The 12142-nt window shown below is 48.6% G+C and overlaps 1 protein-coding gene across 4 annotated transcripts in view; it reads right to left on the bottom strand.

Moving 5' to 3' along the window:
• KIAA1549 overlaps positions 1 to 12142 on the bottom strand; it is a 124975-nt gene that overhangs the window by 3553 nt on the left and 109280 nt on the right. For 3 of the 4 annotated variants that reach the window (XM_084787608.1, XM_084787610.1, XM_084787611.1), the window contains 4 exons: positions 7137 to 7454; positions 5056 to 5102; positions 3270 to 3430; positions 1531 to 1676 (listed from right to left, as the gene is read on the bottom strand). In XM_084787608.1, the coding sequence (XP_084643734.1) occupies positions 1531 to 1676; positions 3270 to 3430; positions 5056 to 5102; positions 7137 to 7454 (672 nt within the window). The remainder of the gene's footprint in view (positions 1 to 1530; positions 1677 to 3269; positions 3431 to 5055; positions 5103 to 7136; positions 7455 to 12142) is intronic. The other variant, XM_084787609.1, reaches the window with a different exon arrangement.

Raw genomic sequence — 12142 nt, 5'->3', positions numbered from 1 at the left:
AGCCTCAGCCTCGTCACCCAGCCTCGACACCCAGCCTCGAAACACAGCCTCAGCCTCGACACCCAGCCTCGAAACACAGCCTCAGCCTCGTCACCCAGCCTCGACACCCAGCCTCGAAACACAGCCTCAGCCTTGTCACCCAGCCTCATCTTACCCATCATATACTTTTTAGGGCTTTGTTTTTTTTTTGTTTTTTTGTTTTTTTAAAGAAAGTAGGTTATTTTTACTAGAAGACATCAGTTCTGAAATTGGCAGACTATGGATTGATTTGGCATTATGTTGGCAAGAATGTTGGCATTTTTCAGTATATATATATATATTTTTTTCTTTTTTTGTAGTACAAAAAAAGGGTCTCAGGTCAGTGCAGTTCAGTAAGCTAAATCACAGGTCAGTGCACCACATTACAGGTCAATTTCTAAATCAGTGTACAGGTCTAAGTGTGAGGCAAGCGTGGGCCCCCTGGCCCCGGCTGCTTCTACCTTTCACGTCCACACATGCTGAGGAAGAAACTCTCTCAAATGACTGTCGCTGGGTTGAGCAGAATGCCCACAACCCGTCACAAAATGAAGCTGGGAACATCAGCGACACAACATTGCTATTACACTTTAAGCAGACCCCTGAGATGGTAAGTCTACATACAAGCAATCACACTCTCAGAGTTACATCCCTCTCACTGAGTGATAGCTTCCAACCGTGTGAAGTTGGAGCGTGGCCCACGTGTGGGCACCGAGAGGGTAACAAACTGAAATGAAAGTTGGCACACAGCAACGAGACTAAAACAAACGCATCTTTCGCTTCACGGTCTCAAAACCAGTTAGCTCATGACCTGAGATAGAAAATTATTTAAAATACAAAACAAAAACAGTTATTTTCTTTTATTTATGTTTGTGCGTGTGTGTGTGTGTGTGTGTGTGTGTGTGTGTGTGTGTGTGTGTGTGTGTGTGCACGAGACCAAGGCCAGTGCAGAACATCAGATATACTGGAACTGGAGGTGCTGGTATTTGAGAGCCCCTGGGTTCTAAGGTCCAAACTCCGGTCCTCGTGACTGAACATCAAGTGCTCTTTAACCACTGAATGCTCTCTCCGGCCCCATAAAATCTTGAGGAAGTAAGAAAAGCCCTTGCAGAGATTAATAGTGCTCGTGCTGAGTGGCTAGAAACCCAAAAGATGGCAGATGCCTTGAGATGGCCCAAGCCACGTACTTATTACTAAACCATCCGCAGGTGGTAGTAAAGGTAGGAGTGTCACCATCAATCCAGTGGCCACAGCAATACAGTAAAGGTAAGGTCGTACACAGCTACAGCGGCCACACCAAAGAGGCAGGGTGGGTTTTATCCAGACTTGAAGCCTGCCTCCAGGAGAATCACAGGCGTGCCAAAAGTGGAAGGGAGTTTACCAAACTGCAAGTACGACCAAGCCAAGGCAAGAGGAGTAAGGCTGGGAGCCCTCTTAGCACAGCTTTGTAAAGGGGTGCCACACACAGTGACTGTGTCCTAGTTCTAGCTGACGGCCCAAGGCCCAGATACTCACAGCTTCTCTGCGCCCTGCCTCCTCCTCCCCGTACACAGGCCAGCCTGGTCCCCCATACTGGCTGCCTCTGCCGGGAGGAATTTCCACTGGCTGGGCCCCGATTCTGCTGGCAAGTCCCACCTGTGTCAGGTGCTGGATCTGGGAGCCTGGAAGGAACACACAGTAGCGAGGTGGTTAGCATCTAAGGTTGACCCCTTCAGCTCTGACCACGGGCTCCTTGGAGCACAAGGAAAATGGGTGCTTTTCAAACTCAGTGCCCGGCCGATGTCCAGCATCTCCAGAAGTGGACTTTCCTAAGAGAGTGGGTGGGAGGGCCCGTGGCACGATGCAGATGCCAGGCTCACCAACGTCAGATGTCTGAGGATGAGGGGGGTCACAGAGGAGCCTTGAAAGGGGCAGAACGTTTCCAGGCTGTAAAGATGCTGGGGCCTAGCACCTTCTTGCTTGTGGCACTGATATTCACAAGGACCTAAATATATGATGTGCTTTTTTCTTAAAAAGCAGATAATAAAATTAGTTAAACTCAGAATGTTCGAAACACTCCAAGTTTCCATAACAACCAGAGCACAAGTAACCCCACCCACCACCTTACAGGCAAGAGGTAGGGAAGGCAAAGCCAGTGGCTTTCTGGGACTAATTCCCCACCCCTAGACTGCATGTGGCTCCAAAAGCCAAGTGTTTATGTCTTTTTCTCCTGACAGAGTTTGGCACATGGACATGCCTCTACACTGAAATCAAGGAAGAAAAGAAAGGCCCTTTATTTTATTTTTTGGTGTGCTGAGGACTGAGCCCAGGATCTTGTATCTGTTAGGCAAGTAGTGAGCTACACCCAGACTCCTTAAACTCAATCCCTGAGCAATGTGAAATACAGTACATAGTTCTAAACACTGCCAAAATCATCAGATTTACTCGTGGTACAGAAGCTGAGGGTCCTTGGGTTATGTGGCTTCTCCATTTCAGCGCGTTCCCCTTGTGGTCCAGTCATTCTCAGCTACTAGACTACATTTTAGAGGGAACCCTTCAGTGGTCATATTTGGACACACAGAAGTGACTGATGGGCAGGGGGCAAAGTCTGAGCCTCAGCCAAGGCGACAAGCTCCACACAAGCCCCCATCTGCAACCGCACAGACTCGGTAGCATGAAAATCCTCTATCAACATGGGCAGCTGCTTCTGCCACAGACACAGCTCAGCTCCTCTCTTTAGGGTTACAGACAGCAGCCCAGCAAGGGATTAAAGCATACCTTTGTGTTAAACCACATGGTGGCTGAAATCAGAATGTGGGCCTGACTTTGAATCCTCCTTTGATCCTTTAGCAAAACAGAACGGGCTTCCAGCTGACCGACTCAGGGCCTGGCAGATGCCCAGCCGCTGACAAGCCATGTGTCCTGCGGAGGCTGGTTCCTGCCCCTGCCGGACATCTGTCCCTCTGTCCCCAGTCACCTCAGAGGGCTACTTCAAGGAACAGAAGGTATAGGCTGTAACCCCAGCACTTGAGAGGCCAAGACAGGCGGATCTGCCAGGGCCATACAGTGAAACCTTATATCGAAAAACCAAAATTAATTAATGAATTAATAATTTTCAAAGTAGCTGCACTGTCTACTCCCTGGGTACTTAGCAAGGAAATTTTCCCTTTCTTCTTCCTTTGCCGAATAAAGTGCTTTACCTGTTGACCCAACTCCCTGACCCCTAAACCAAGTGTCCCACCATGCAGAAATGCAAGCTCAGCCACCGTACCCACCTGTAGTACCCCCAACAGGCCGAGGCCGGGCCACTGATGGTATCTCTTCCGAGTAGACCCCTCGGGCAGCAAATGGAGCATCAGCTGATGACGGTGGCTGTGGGGGGTCAGGGGGGACCAACTCTGAAGCCGGCAGCAACCCTGGGCCAAAGCTAGGTCTGCTGGGAGAGCACAGCATGCATGAAAACCCCTTACCCTGGCTCTGGGGACAAGACAGCTTCATGTAAATATCTATCTTCTCTCCTGGAATACAGGACGCTCTCCGGCTCTTTACGTACTACAACTTCCCTGTTTATTCAGGGCCCTACCTCAGTGCTAAGTCTGACAGACTGCCATAAGAAGAAAGGCAAGGGGGAAGGGGAGGGGAAGGGAAGGGAAGGGGAGGAGAGGGGAGGCATGTGACTAGAGCCTCACTTTTCAGTCTGGCTGCCCACGGTGCACCCCACAAAAATGCAACCCGGACGTAAGTTGTCTGATGTTTGCTTTTGGATTTTTGTTTTCAAAGGAAAAACTCCACAGCCTATTTCACTTTGTCTAGCAAGACTGAAAACAAGTCTAAGGAGGTATTTATTCTCAAACCTTTTAAGTAGTGAACCCCTTTAAACTTACAAGGAAGCATTATTGAGGGCTCCTAAGACCTTTTGTTTATGTGGACTCTACCTATCAATATTAATTTTATTGTTAAGTTAAAATGAACATTAGCAGAGCGTGGTGGCACAGGCCTTTAATCCCAGCACTCGGGAGGCAGAGGCAAGTGGATTGCTGGGAGTTTGAGGCCAGCCTAGTCTACAAAGCAAGTCCTGGACAGTCAAGACTACACAGAGAAATCCTGTCTCAAAAAAAAGAAAGAAAGAAAGAAAGAAAGAAAGAAAGAAAGAAAGAAAGGAAGGAAGGAAGGAAGGAAGATAGATTGGGACTGCTGAGTTGGCTCAGTGGTTAAGAGCACTGGCTGCTCATCCAGAGGACCTGGGTTCAATTCCCAGTACCCACATGGCTACTCACACCTGTCTGTAACTCCAGCTCCAGGGGACCTCACTTAGACATACATACAGGCCAAACACCAGTCACATTTTTTAAAAAGTAAATAAATTAGCTTTTAAAAAGTAAAAGATTACACCCTCGAAACAGCAGTGTTACGTGCATTTTCTATTCAGTCAGCTGACGTGTGTTACTTTAGGAGACTCTGCCCCTGCAGAGTGTGTTCTCAGAGGTGGGATGCTAACAATCTTTCTGAGAAATGCTCGGATCATCCCTTCACACTGTGTGATACCATAGTAAAGTTCTGTGGAATGTGTGTGTGCGTGTGTGTTGGTGTATGTGCATGCGTGCATGTATGTGGGTTTGTGGTATGTGTGTGTGTGTCTAAGTGTGAACATATGAGCCATGGCACACATGAGGAGATCAGAGGGCAGCAGCTTGCTGGAGTCAGTTTTCTTCCTTCTATTGTGTGAATCCCAGGGACTGAACTCAGGTAAATCAGGTTTTGTGGCAAGCACCTTTATCCACTGAGCCATCTTGCCTGCCCAAATCCTAATACTTGTGCAGTAAGCTTTTTTTTTTTTTTTTTTTTTTTTTTTTTTTTTAATTCTAGAGAAAGTGAAATCTGGTTTAGGAGGCAGGCTCAAACAGTCAAAAAAAAAAAAAGTCTGTAGCATTAGTAACAATGGTGCCTACAGCATCCCAAGCAAAAGTCTACTTGTCTAGATTATAGATATAGATTAAAATCTATAATCCTTTCCCTTAAAAATATATACCTGAACATTAAAATGAAATTAAGATGCCTTACCTTGGCAATGGCCCTGACGGCGGAGTCATCCCATAGTCTTCATATCTCTAGGAAAAATTCAAAAGAACACAAAGACCAACATTTAATACTTATTAGAAAAAGACACTATCAAGCCAGTCATGGTGGCACAAGTCTGTAATCCCAGCACTCAGGAGGGAGTGGCAGGAAGATCATTGTGAGTTCGAGACCAGCCTGGTTGGTCTACACAGCGAGCTCCAGGATAACCAGGGCTACACAGAGAAACCCTGTTTCAAAAAAGCATAAAGACAACGTCAAACATACAAACTTAGGCCTTTACAGTCAACTTACAGAAATATTACTGTTATTGTTACTGAGAAATGTTTCATTATATTGCCTTTGCTAGCTTGCTATATAGACCAGGCTATCCCTAAAATATGCTGCCACACCCAGCAAGAACTGTTTTTTGTTTGATTTGCTTTATTTTTGAGACAGGGTCTCTTCTAGATAGCCTTAGCTGTTCTGGAACTCACTATGTAGACCAGGCTTGCCTGAAACTCAGAGAAACCCACCTGCCTCTGCCTCCCAAGTGCTGAGATTAAACGCACATGCCACAATGCCCAGCAAAAACTGTTTTGTTTTGTTTTTAAGATTCATTTATTAAGTATACAGTGTTTTGTCTGCATGTGTGCCTGCACACCAGAAAAGGGCACCAGATCTCAGTATAGATGGTTGTGAACCACCATGTGGTTGCTGGGAATTGAACTCAGGACCTTTGGAAGAGCAGCCAGTGCTCTTATCCTCTGAGTTATCTCTCCAGCCCCACTTCTGTATTCCTTAATCATAACAATTGTTTTGTTAGGTTTTTTTTTTTCTCTTCCTAAAATTATTGCATTTCATCCCTTTGTCCAAAACGTTCTCCCCCACCTTAGGCTGGGGAGGTAGCTTAGTTGCAAGAGTGCTTGCCTATGGTGGCGCACGCCTGTAATCCCAGCACTCGGGAGGTAGAGGCAGGTGGATCGCTGTGAGTTTGAGGCCAGCCTGGTCTACAAAGTGAGTCCAGGACAGCTAAGGCTACACAGAGAAACCCTGTCTCGAAAAACCAAAATATAAAAAATAAAAAAAGAGTGCTTGCCTAGCATAGGTCTGATCCCCGGCACTTCCCCAGAAACCCCTTGTAAGGCTGGGCTGGTAGCCGAGACCTGGAACCCCCAGCATCTGAGAGACACAGGCAGTGAGTCAGACGTTCAAGGCCATCTGTGCAACATGGCATGTTCCAGGCCATCCTGGGCTACATGAGATCCTTCCTTTTAAATTACTTTTTTTCAACCTTGCAATCAGTTACTTGCCTATTTTAGATCACAGTTAAAACGTCACTTTGGTAATAACAAGCCGTGCAGAGTGGGCAGGGTGGTACCACTTGGAGTCCACTACCTCCTATGCTAACAAAAGTTAGTGATAAAGAAGGTTGATAAGCTTTAGAGAAAGGCTCACCCACCCCAACAAAATGGACAGCCCCTGAGGGGCAGTACCCAAGACTGACTGCTGGCCTCTGCATGCATCCACATGTGAGCAAGCCCCAGCCCCGCACCCCTATCCACACATGCACGCCCACACTCACATATAAAGAAGAACCTGAAAAAGAGACTAAGTATAATAAGGATAAATAACAACAAAGAGAGATGAAGGACTAAGTGTCAGCTCCCAGGACGGGAGGCTGGTATCTGCGAATGGTGGACCTTGTCTGTGCCTTGGGAGCATTTACAGGACCAGCTGGTCCATTACGAGTTCAACAACCGGAGCTGTTTCTAAGCTGACCCCTTCACAGAAGTCAATGGGAACACGGCCTGACAACCCATCTCCCCTTCGTGACCCTGTGAGGAGGGAGCTGAGAAGATGTTTCCTGGAACACCGCCTCCGCAAACATCAGGGCGGCATGAAAGGTTGCTTCCAACACCGAAAGCATTCATTGCAGCAGACGGTAAAAGCTGAGACCTACCCAGGCAAGCTTTAAATCTCATAAAACGCAGCCAACGTTTTGCAGGAAGCCCTCAAGTGACACAGGTAGGTAATGAAATTCAAGCATCTTGCCCAGCAGAAAATGCCAGGAGGCCAGTACTTACACTGCAGGGGTTGTTGGCCGTCTGGGCTGGACTGTAGAAAGACCCCCACTGCGTGGCTCGCCTTTCCTCCCTGGAAGGGGTGCTGTTCACAGGCAGGCTGGCCGGCACCCCAGGGCCTGCTCCCATAGCATTGGCAGGCTGGCTGCTGGGAGCCACAAGGGCGAAGGCGTCATCCAGGAGCGAGTGCATGGTCTGGCGGGCCTCCTCGATGGACGGCTGAGGTGGGATGTACTGAGAGGCGGAGAAGGGCAGGCCGGGATACCTGCTGAGCTCAGCGGAGGAGGTGGTCTGCATGTCAGCCGGGAGGTCGGGATCAGACTGTGTGAGGCAAGGAGGATGACAGAGTGCTTCAGGGCGAGGTAGGGCCAGAGCACGGAACAAAATTCTGGGTCAGAGTGGATTTTACCAATGGCCCTACCACGTGGGAAAGGGTTTGCCATAAAAATTGAAATAGTTATTTATTATTTATACAGTATTCTGCCGCAGGCCAGAAGAGGGCACCAGATCTCATTATAGGTGGTTGTGAGCCACCACGTGGTTGCTGGGAATTGAACTCAGGACCTTTGGAAGAGCAGACAGTGCTCTTAACCTCTGAGCCATCTCTCCAGCCCGATAAAAATTAAAAATCATCTACATAATATGTATCACATTTTGTGGGAGAGATAAAGACTTCAGTTGGAGAAAAACCAGATGAGAATATTCAACAACTTCTTTTCTATAAAACTCCATTGTGAAGCAGATTTCAGAGCTGGGAGTGGACATCTTCACTGAGAGCGGCCTAAGCAGCCACAAATCAGACTTCAAAGTTCATACAGGACACAAGTCCAGTCAACTTTCCAAGGATGTAAAAACCAAAAGGCAGAGCAGACTCTTTTTTTTTTTTTTTTTCAGTTTTTGGAGACAGGGTCTCTGTGTAGCCTTGGCTGTCCTGGACTCACTTTGTAGACCAGGCTGTCCTTGAACTCACAGTGATCCACCTTCCTCTGCCTCCCGAGTGCTGAGATTAAAGGCATATACCACCACATCTGGCTCAGACTCTTAACAATAAGACAACACTGTGTGTGTGTGTGTGTGTGTGTGTGTGTGTGTGTGTGTGTGTAGTTCAAATACCTGTTTAAAAACTGCTTACGAGTGACAAGTACCCAGAAATTATGTCTCTAAAATAAAGTTATCTGAGTAAGGAAGTTTAATGTCCTGTCCCCACTATTTAAGAGGCAAGAACCAGAGAAACAAGGTGGCGTTTTGTGTTTTTTTTTCCCCCCAATCTTTCATTTTATTTACTGAGACAGGATCTCTCTCCCTGAGTGGCCTGGAACTTCCTATGCAGACCTTGCTGGCCATGAACTCACAGAGATCCACCTGCCTCTGCACATACGCACGCAAACACACACACACACACACACACACACACACACACACACACACACGCAGAGCCCTTCCCTTCTCATCCTCAGTGGCCATACTTTAAAGAAGGAGAGACGGAGACAGTCTAACTTTCGGAGCAGGACAGACAGGCTCTGGGGCTGGCAAGGCTGGTTCTCTGGGTTCCCACTGGCATGGGGATCCTACCAGAAAACCTAGGAGAGGCACGATGTCAGGGCTTCTCTGTCACCCTGCTGCCTCCTCAGAACTCGAAAGTTGAGGTTTGCTTCCCCACATCCTGCCATCTGGCACAGCACTTCACACGGAGGAGTCAGAACTCAGCAAGTGAACAAACCTGAGGCCCATGACGGCAAGATTCCCTGAGGAAGCCTGGGTTGGAATTTAAATTCTCCTCTCTCGAATTCTGGTCCCGCTCAGCCCTTTCTGACTCAGGGCTGTTTCACTCAGACATGAACAAACACCAACTCACCGCAGAGAGGTCACCACAACCCCAATCCTACTCCAGCGCAGCTTGGTGAGCCAGCGAATTTAACTGGGATTTCTTACAGAAGTGAGGCTGAAAGGGGCATGGGCAACTGACAAGACAGCTACACTTATCAAGAAAATTTGCCTCCTGGCAATGACTAATCCTTAGGGAGGGGCCTTGAGTTTCCAGGACCTCCTCATGAGCCCCTCCTGTCTGCCAGGGATAAAAACAGCTGCTCTGATCTCAAAATGGCCTCAGTCTCATCATGCCCAGAGGACAGCGGCTGGCAGCAGAGGCCCGTTCCTGTCACTCTTCAGACGTACGCTTGGCGCTCTTCTAGACGCCGCTGCTCCTGCCTTGCACTGGCTGTTTTGCAGTCCTTAGTGGGCTCTTAAAAGAGTGACCTCACATCCTGCTGCCCTAGCATAATCATGACTAGCAATTCCTCTGGACACCTAATAACATGAGGGAGTCAGCAGACTTGCAGCGTTTTGTTGCTGGTGTTGTTTTAAGGAGACAGGCCTCTGTTCGCGGCCAAACTCCTGGGCTCGAGCAAGTGCCAGGCGGCCGCCTCCCAAGCAGCTGGGACTGCGGATGGGCACCGGCAGGTCCGGAGCCAACAAAAACTGTCAGGTGCCAGACAATAAATATTTTAGGTTCTGCAAGTCATAAAAGTCTGCCAAAGACAGCATGCAAGAAAAGGGTGAGGCTGTCATACAAAAAGGCCAGTGTTGACCAAAACAGCAGCAGCGGGCTGGATGTGGCCCGGGGGTGGGAGGGGCAGAGAGTCTTCCAGGCCTCTACTAGAGAGGTGACTGGGTAAAAGGTGTTGAGGACTTTGGAGAACAGCCCTGAAGGAGAAGTTATTGAGTGGAAAAGTAGAAAACTTCAGATAGATACTTGAAAACTATGTAGTACACGCTGTGGTCTTAAGTGTAAAAACCTAGCTAGGAAAAGGTGGACTCTGAGAAAGGCATTGTTTTTGAAGCACGTGTCACAGAATTTCAGGGAAAGTCCAAAGTTAAACACATCTGGGGAGGGAACCTTTGGAAAGGCATCCATCCCTGGAGATAAAGTCCAAGGAGGTTCCAGGACGGCTCCTGCCATCCCCGAGGACCCCTGCACTTCCTGTGAAAGACAAAAATGGAGAAAACAAATGGAGAGCCAAGCCGGGAGCAACGGCATCTTGCCGTCCCAGCACTCAGAAGGCTGAGGGGGGAGAATTGCTGAGCTAGGAGTTTGAGGAGGCTAGCCTGGGCAACATAGCAAGATTTTGTTCCCCCAGATTAAAATAAACACGAAAGGAGAACCCAGGACACCAGGAGGGAAGGGAAGCCTGGTATGCGGCCATCAATGACAATGAATGAATAATCTGAGGAAAACCAAACTCCCTGCACAAAATTCAACAGGAGGACGTGTGTCAAGGGCTGGAAAAGAAGCGCCTCCTGCAGGCTCCTTTGAGAGGACGAGCCCAGGCTGGTTAGGAAGGTTGTCCGGGTAGGGAAAGGAATGTTGCTGCTGCTTCTGTTACTAGTTCCACAAAAGCACCAGGGGACTGTATTGAAGACCGACAGGGACAGTTTTCACAGACTGAGGCAACACCACCGGTGCTTGGGCACACACTTCCAAAAGAGGCAGGGCACAGAAAGTGGGGTGTGTGTGTGTGTGTGTGTGTGTGTGTGTGTGTGTGTCCGCCCATGCTCAGAGAACACTGCATACAGAGAAAGAAAGAGAGACTACTTGATTCCTCTGCTCCCCAGTGGCATCTGTAATTAGCAGCGACAGCTCACAAGAACCCTCAGGAGTGGGGAATGAAGGTCACAGTCAGGCCCTGGAGCACATTAAGCTCCTAAAGAGGAACCTGTTTCTTCCAGACGATCCTGATGAAATTAGACTTCAGCCCATGTCAGTACAATGTCTGGCACATTTGCATAAACATGTTTTTCAATGTTAGTTACATGCCATTTAGAAAATAAATAGAAGTACTGCAGAGCAACTGTGTCTTATCACAGTGCCTCCTCTGAGGGCATGCTTGCTGCTAAGGTCACTCAAACAAAGGTGGCTCCTGAGTGTGCTCGGCACAGTAGGGCTGAGTCCTTAATGCTCCCCTTGCTGCCAGGGAGCTGTGTTGTTGCCATCAGACTCTCCCTCTCTTTCCCAGGGCATCTTTGTGTCTCTTGCTGGTGGTCCCTTGGGAAGCTGGGTTTCTTTCTTCCTCAATGGAACTTGTGTGTCTATATCATAATGTATCAGTATCTGTCTCCATCACGTCAAGCCATACTATGTCCTTTTTCATTCGAAAAAAGAAAGATTTTCATTCTTTGATTTCCATTAAGCTCTTTTTTCCCCCATGAAAATCATACACACACACACACACACACACACACACACACACACACACACACACACCTTGAACATCCTTAATCTGAAGTCAGAAACTCAGCTGGGGATTCTGAGCATTTCACACAGTAGACTTTCCTATCAGGATGCCCAAACATTCCAATACATGCACTATCTGAAGCAGTGTGGTCTCTGGCATTCTGGATAGAGTTGACTGAACTGAGTGATTCCCTCTCCTTAGCTCCTCGGGGAAACAAGAGCGTGGGGCTATGCAGACAAAAGAGGAAATAGCCAGTAAACCTGAACAGCCATCTGAGCAGAGAGTTAAAGCTTGGGCATTGTCGGTCTTCCACTTCACCTCAGGCAGCTCCCATTCCGAAAGCAGAGATGGGTTAGCATGCAGAGGAGAGCAGGAACACACTCCCGGAGGTATCAGCAGCTAGGGTGCCCAACTCCATCTACTCTGGGTGCTGCACGGCCCAGTGACCTTGGCATTCAGTTTGCACGGGCTGCAACCACTACTGTGCATACTCCTCTCCCTCTGAGGCATCCTCCTCAGAGCCCCCAGCATCTCCCTCTGAGGCACCCTCCTCAGAGCCCCCAGCATCTCCCTCTGAGGCACCCTCCTCAGAGCCCCCAGCATCTCCCTCTGAGGCACCCTCCTCAGAGCCCCCAGCATCTCCCTCTGAGGTACCCTCCTCAGAGCCCCCAGCATCTCCCACTGAGGCTCCCTCCTCAGAGCCCCCAGCATCTCCCTCTGAGGCACCCTCCTCAGAGCCCCCAGCATCTCCCTCTGAGGCACCCTCCTCAGAGCCCC

The sequence above is a fragment of the Acomys minous genome (genome assembly GCF_964271855.1).
Source record: "Acomys minous genome assembly, chromosome: 6".
In the NCBI taxonomy this organism is placed as follows: Eukaryota; Metazoa; Chordata; class Mammalia; order Rodentia; family Muridae; genus Acomys; species Acomys minous.
Note: the sequence above shows the minus strand (reverse complement) of the source record. Positions and strands in the feature narration are given on the sequence as shown.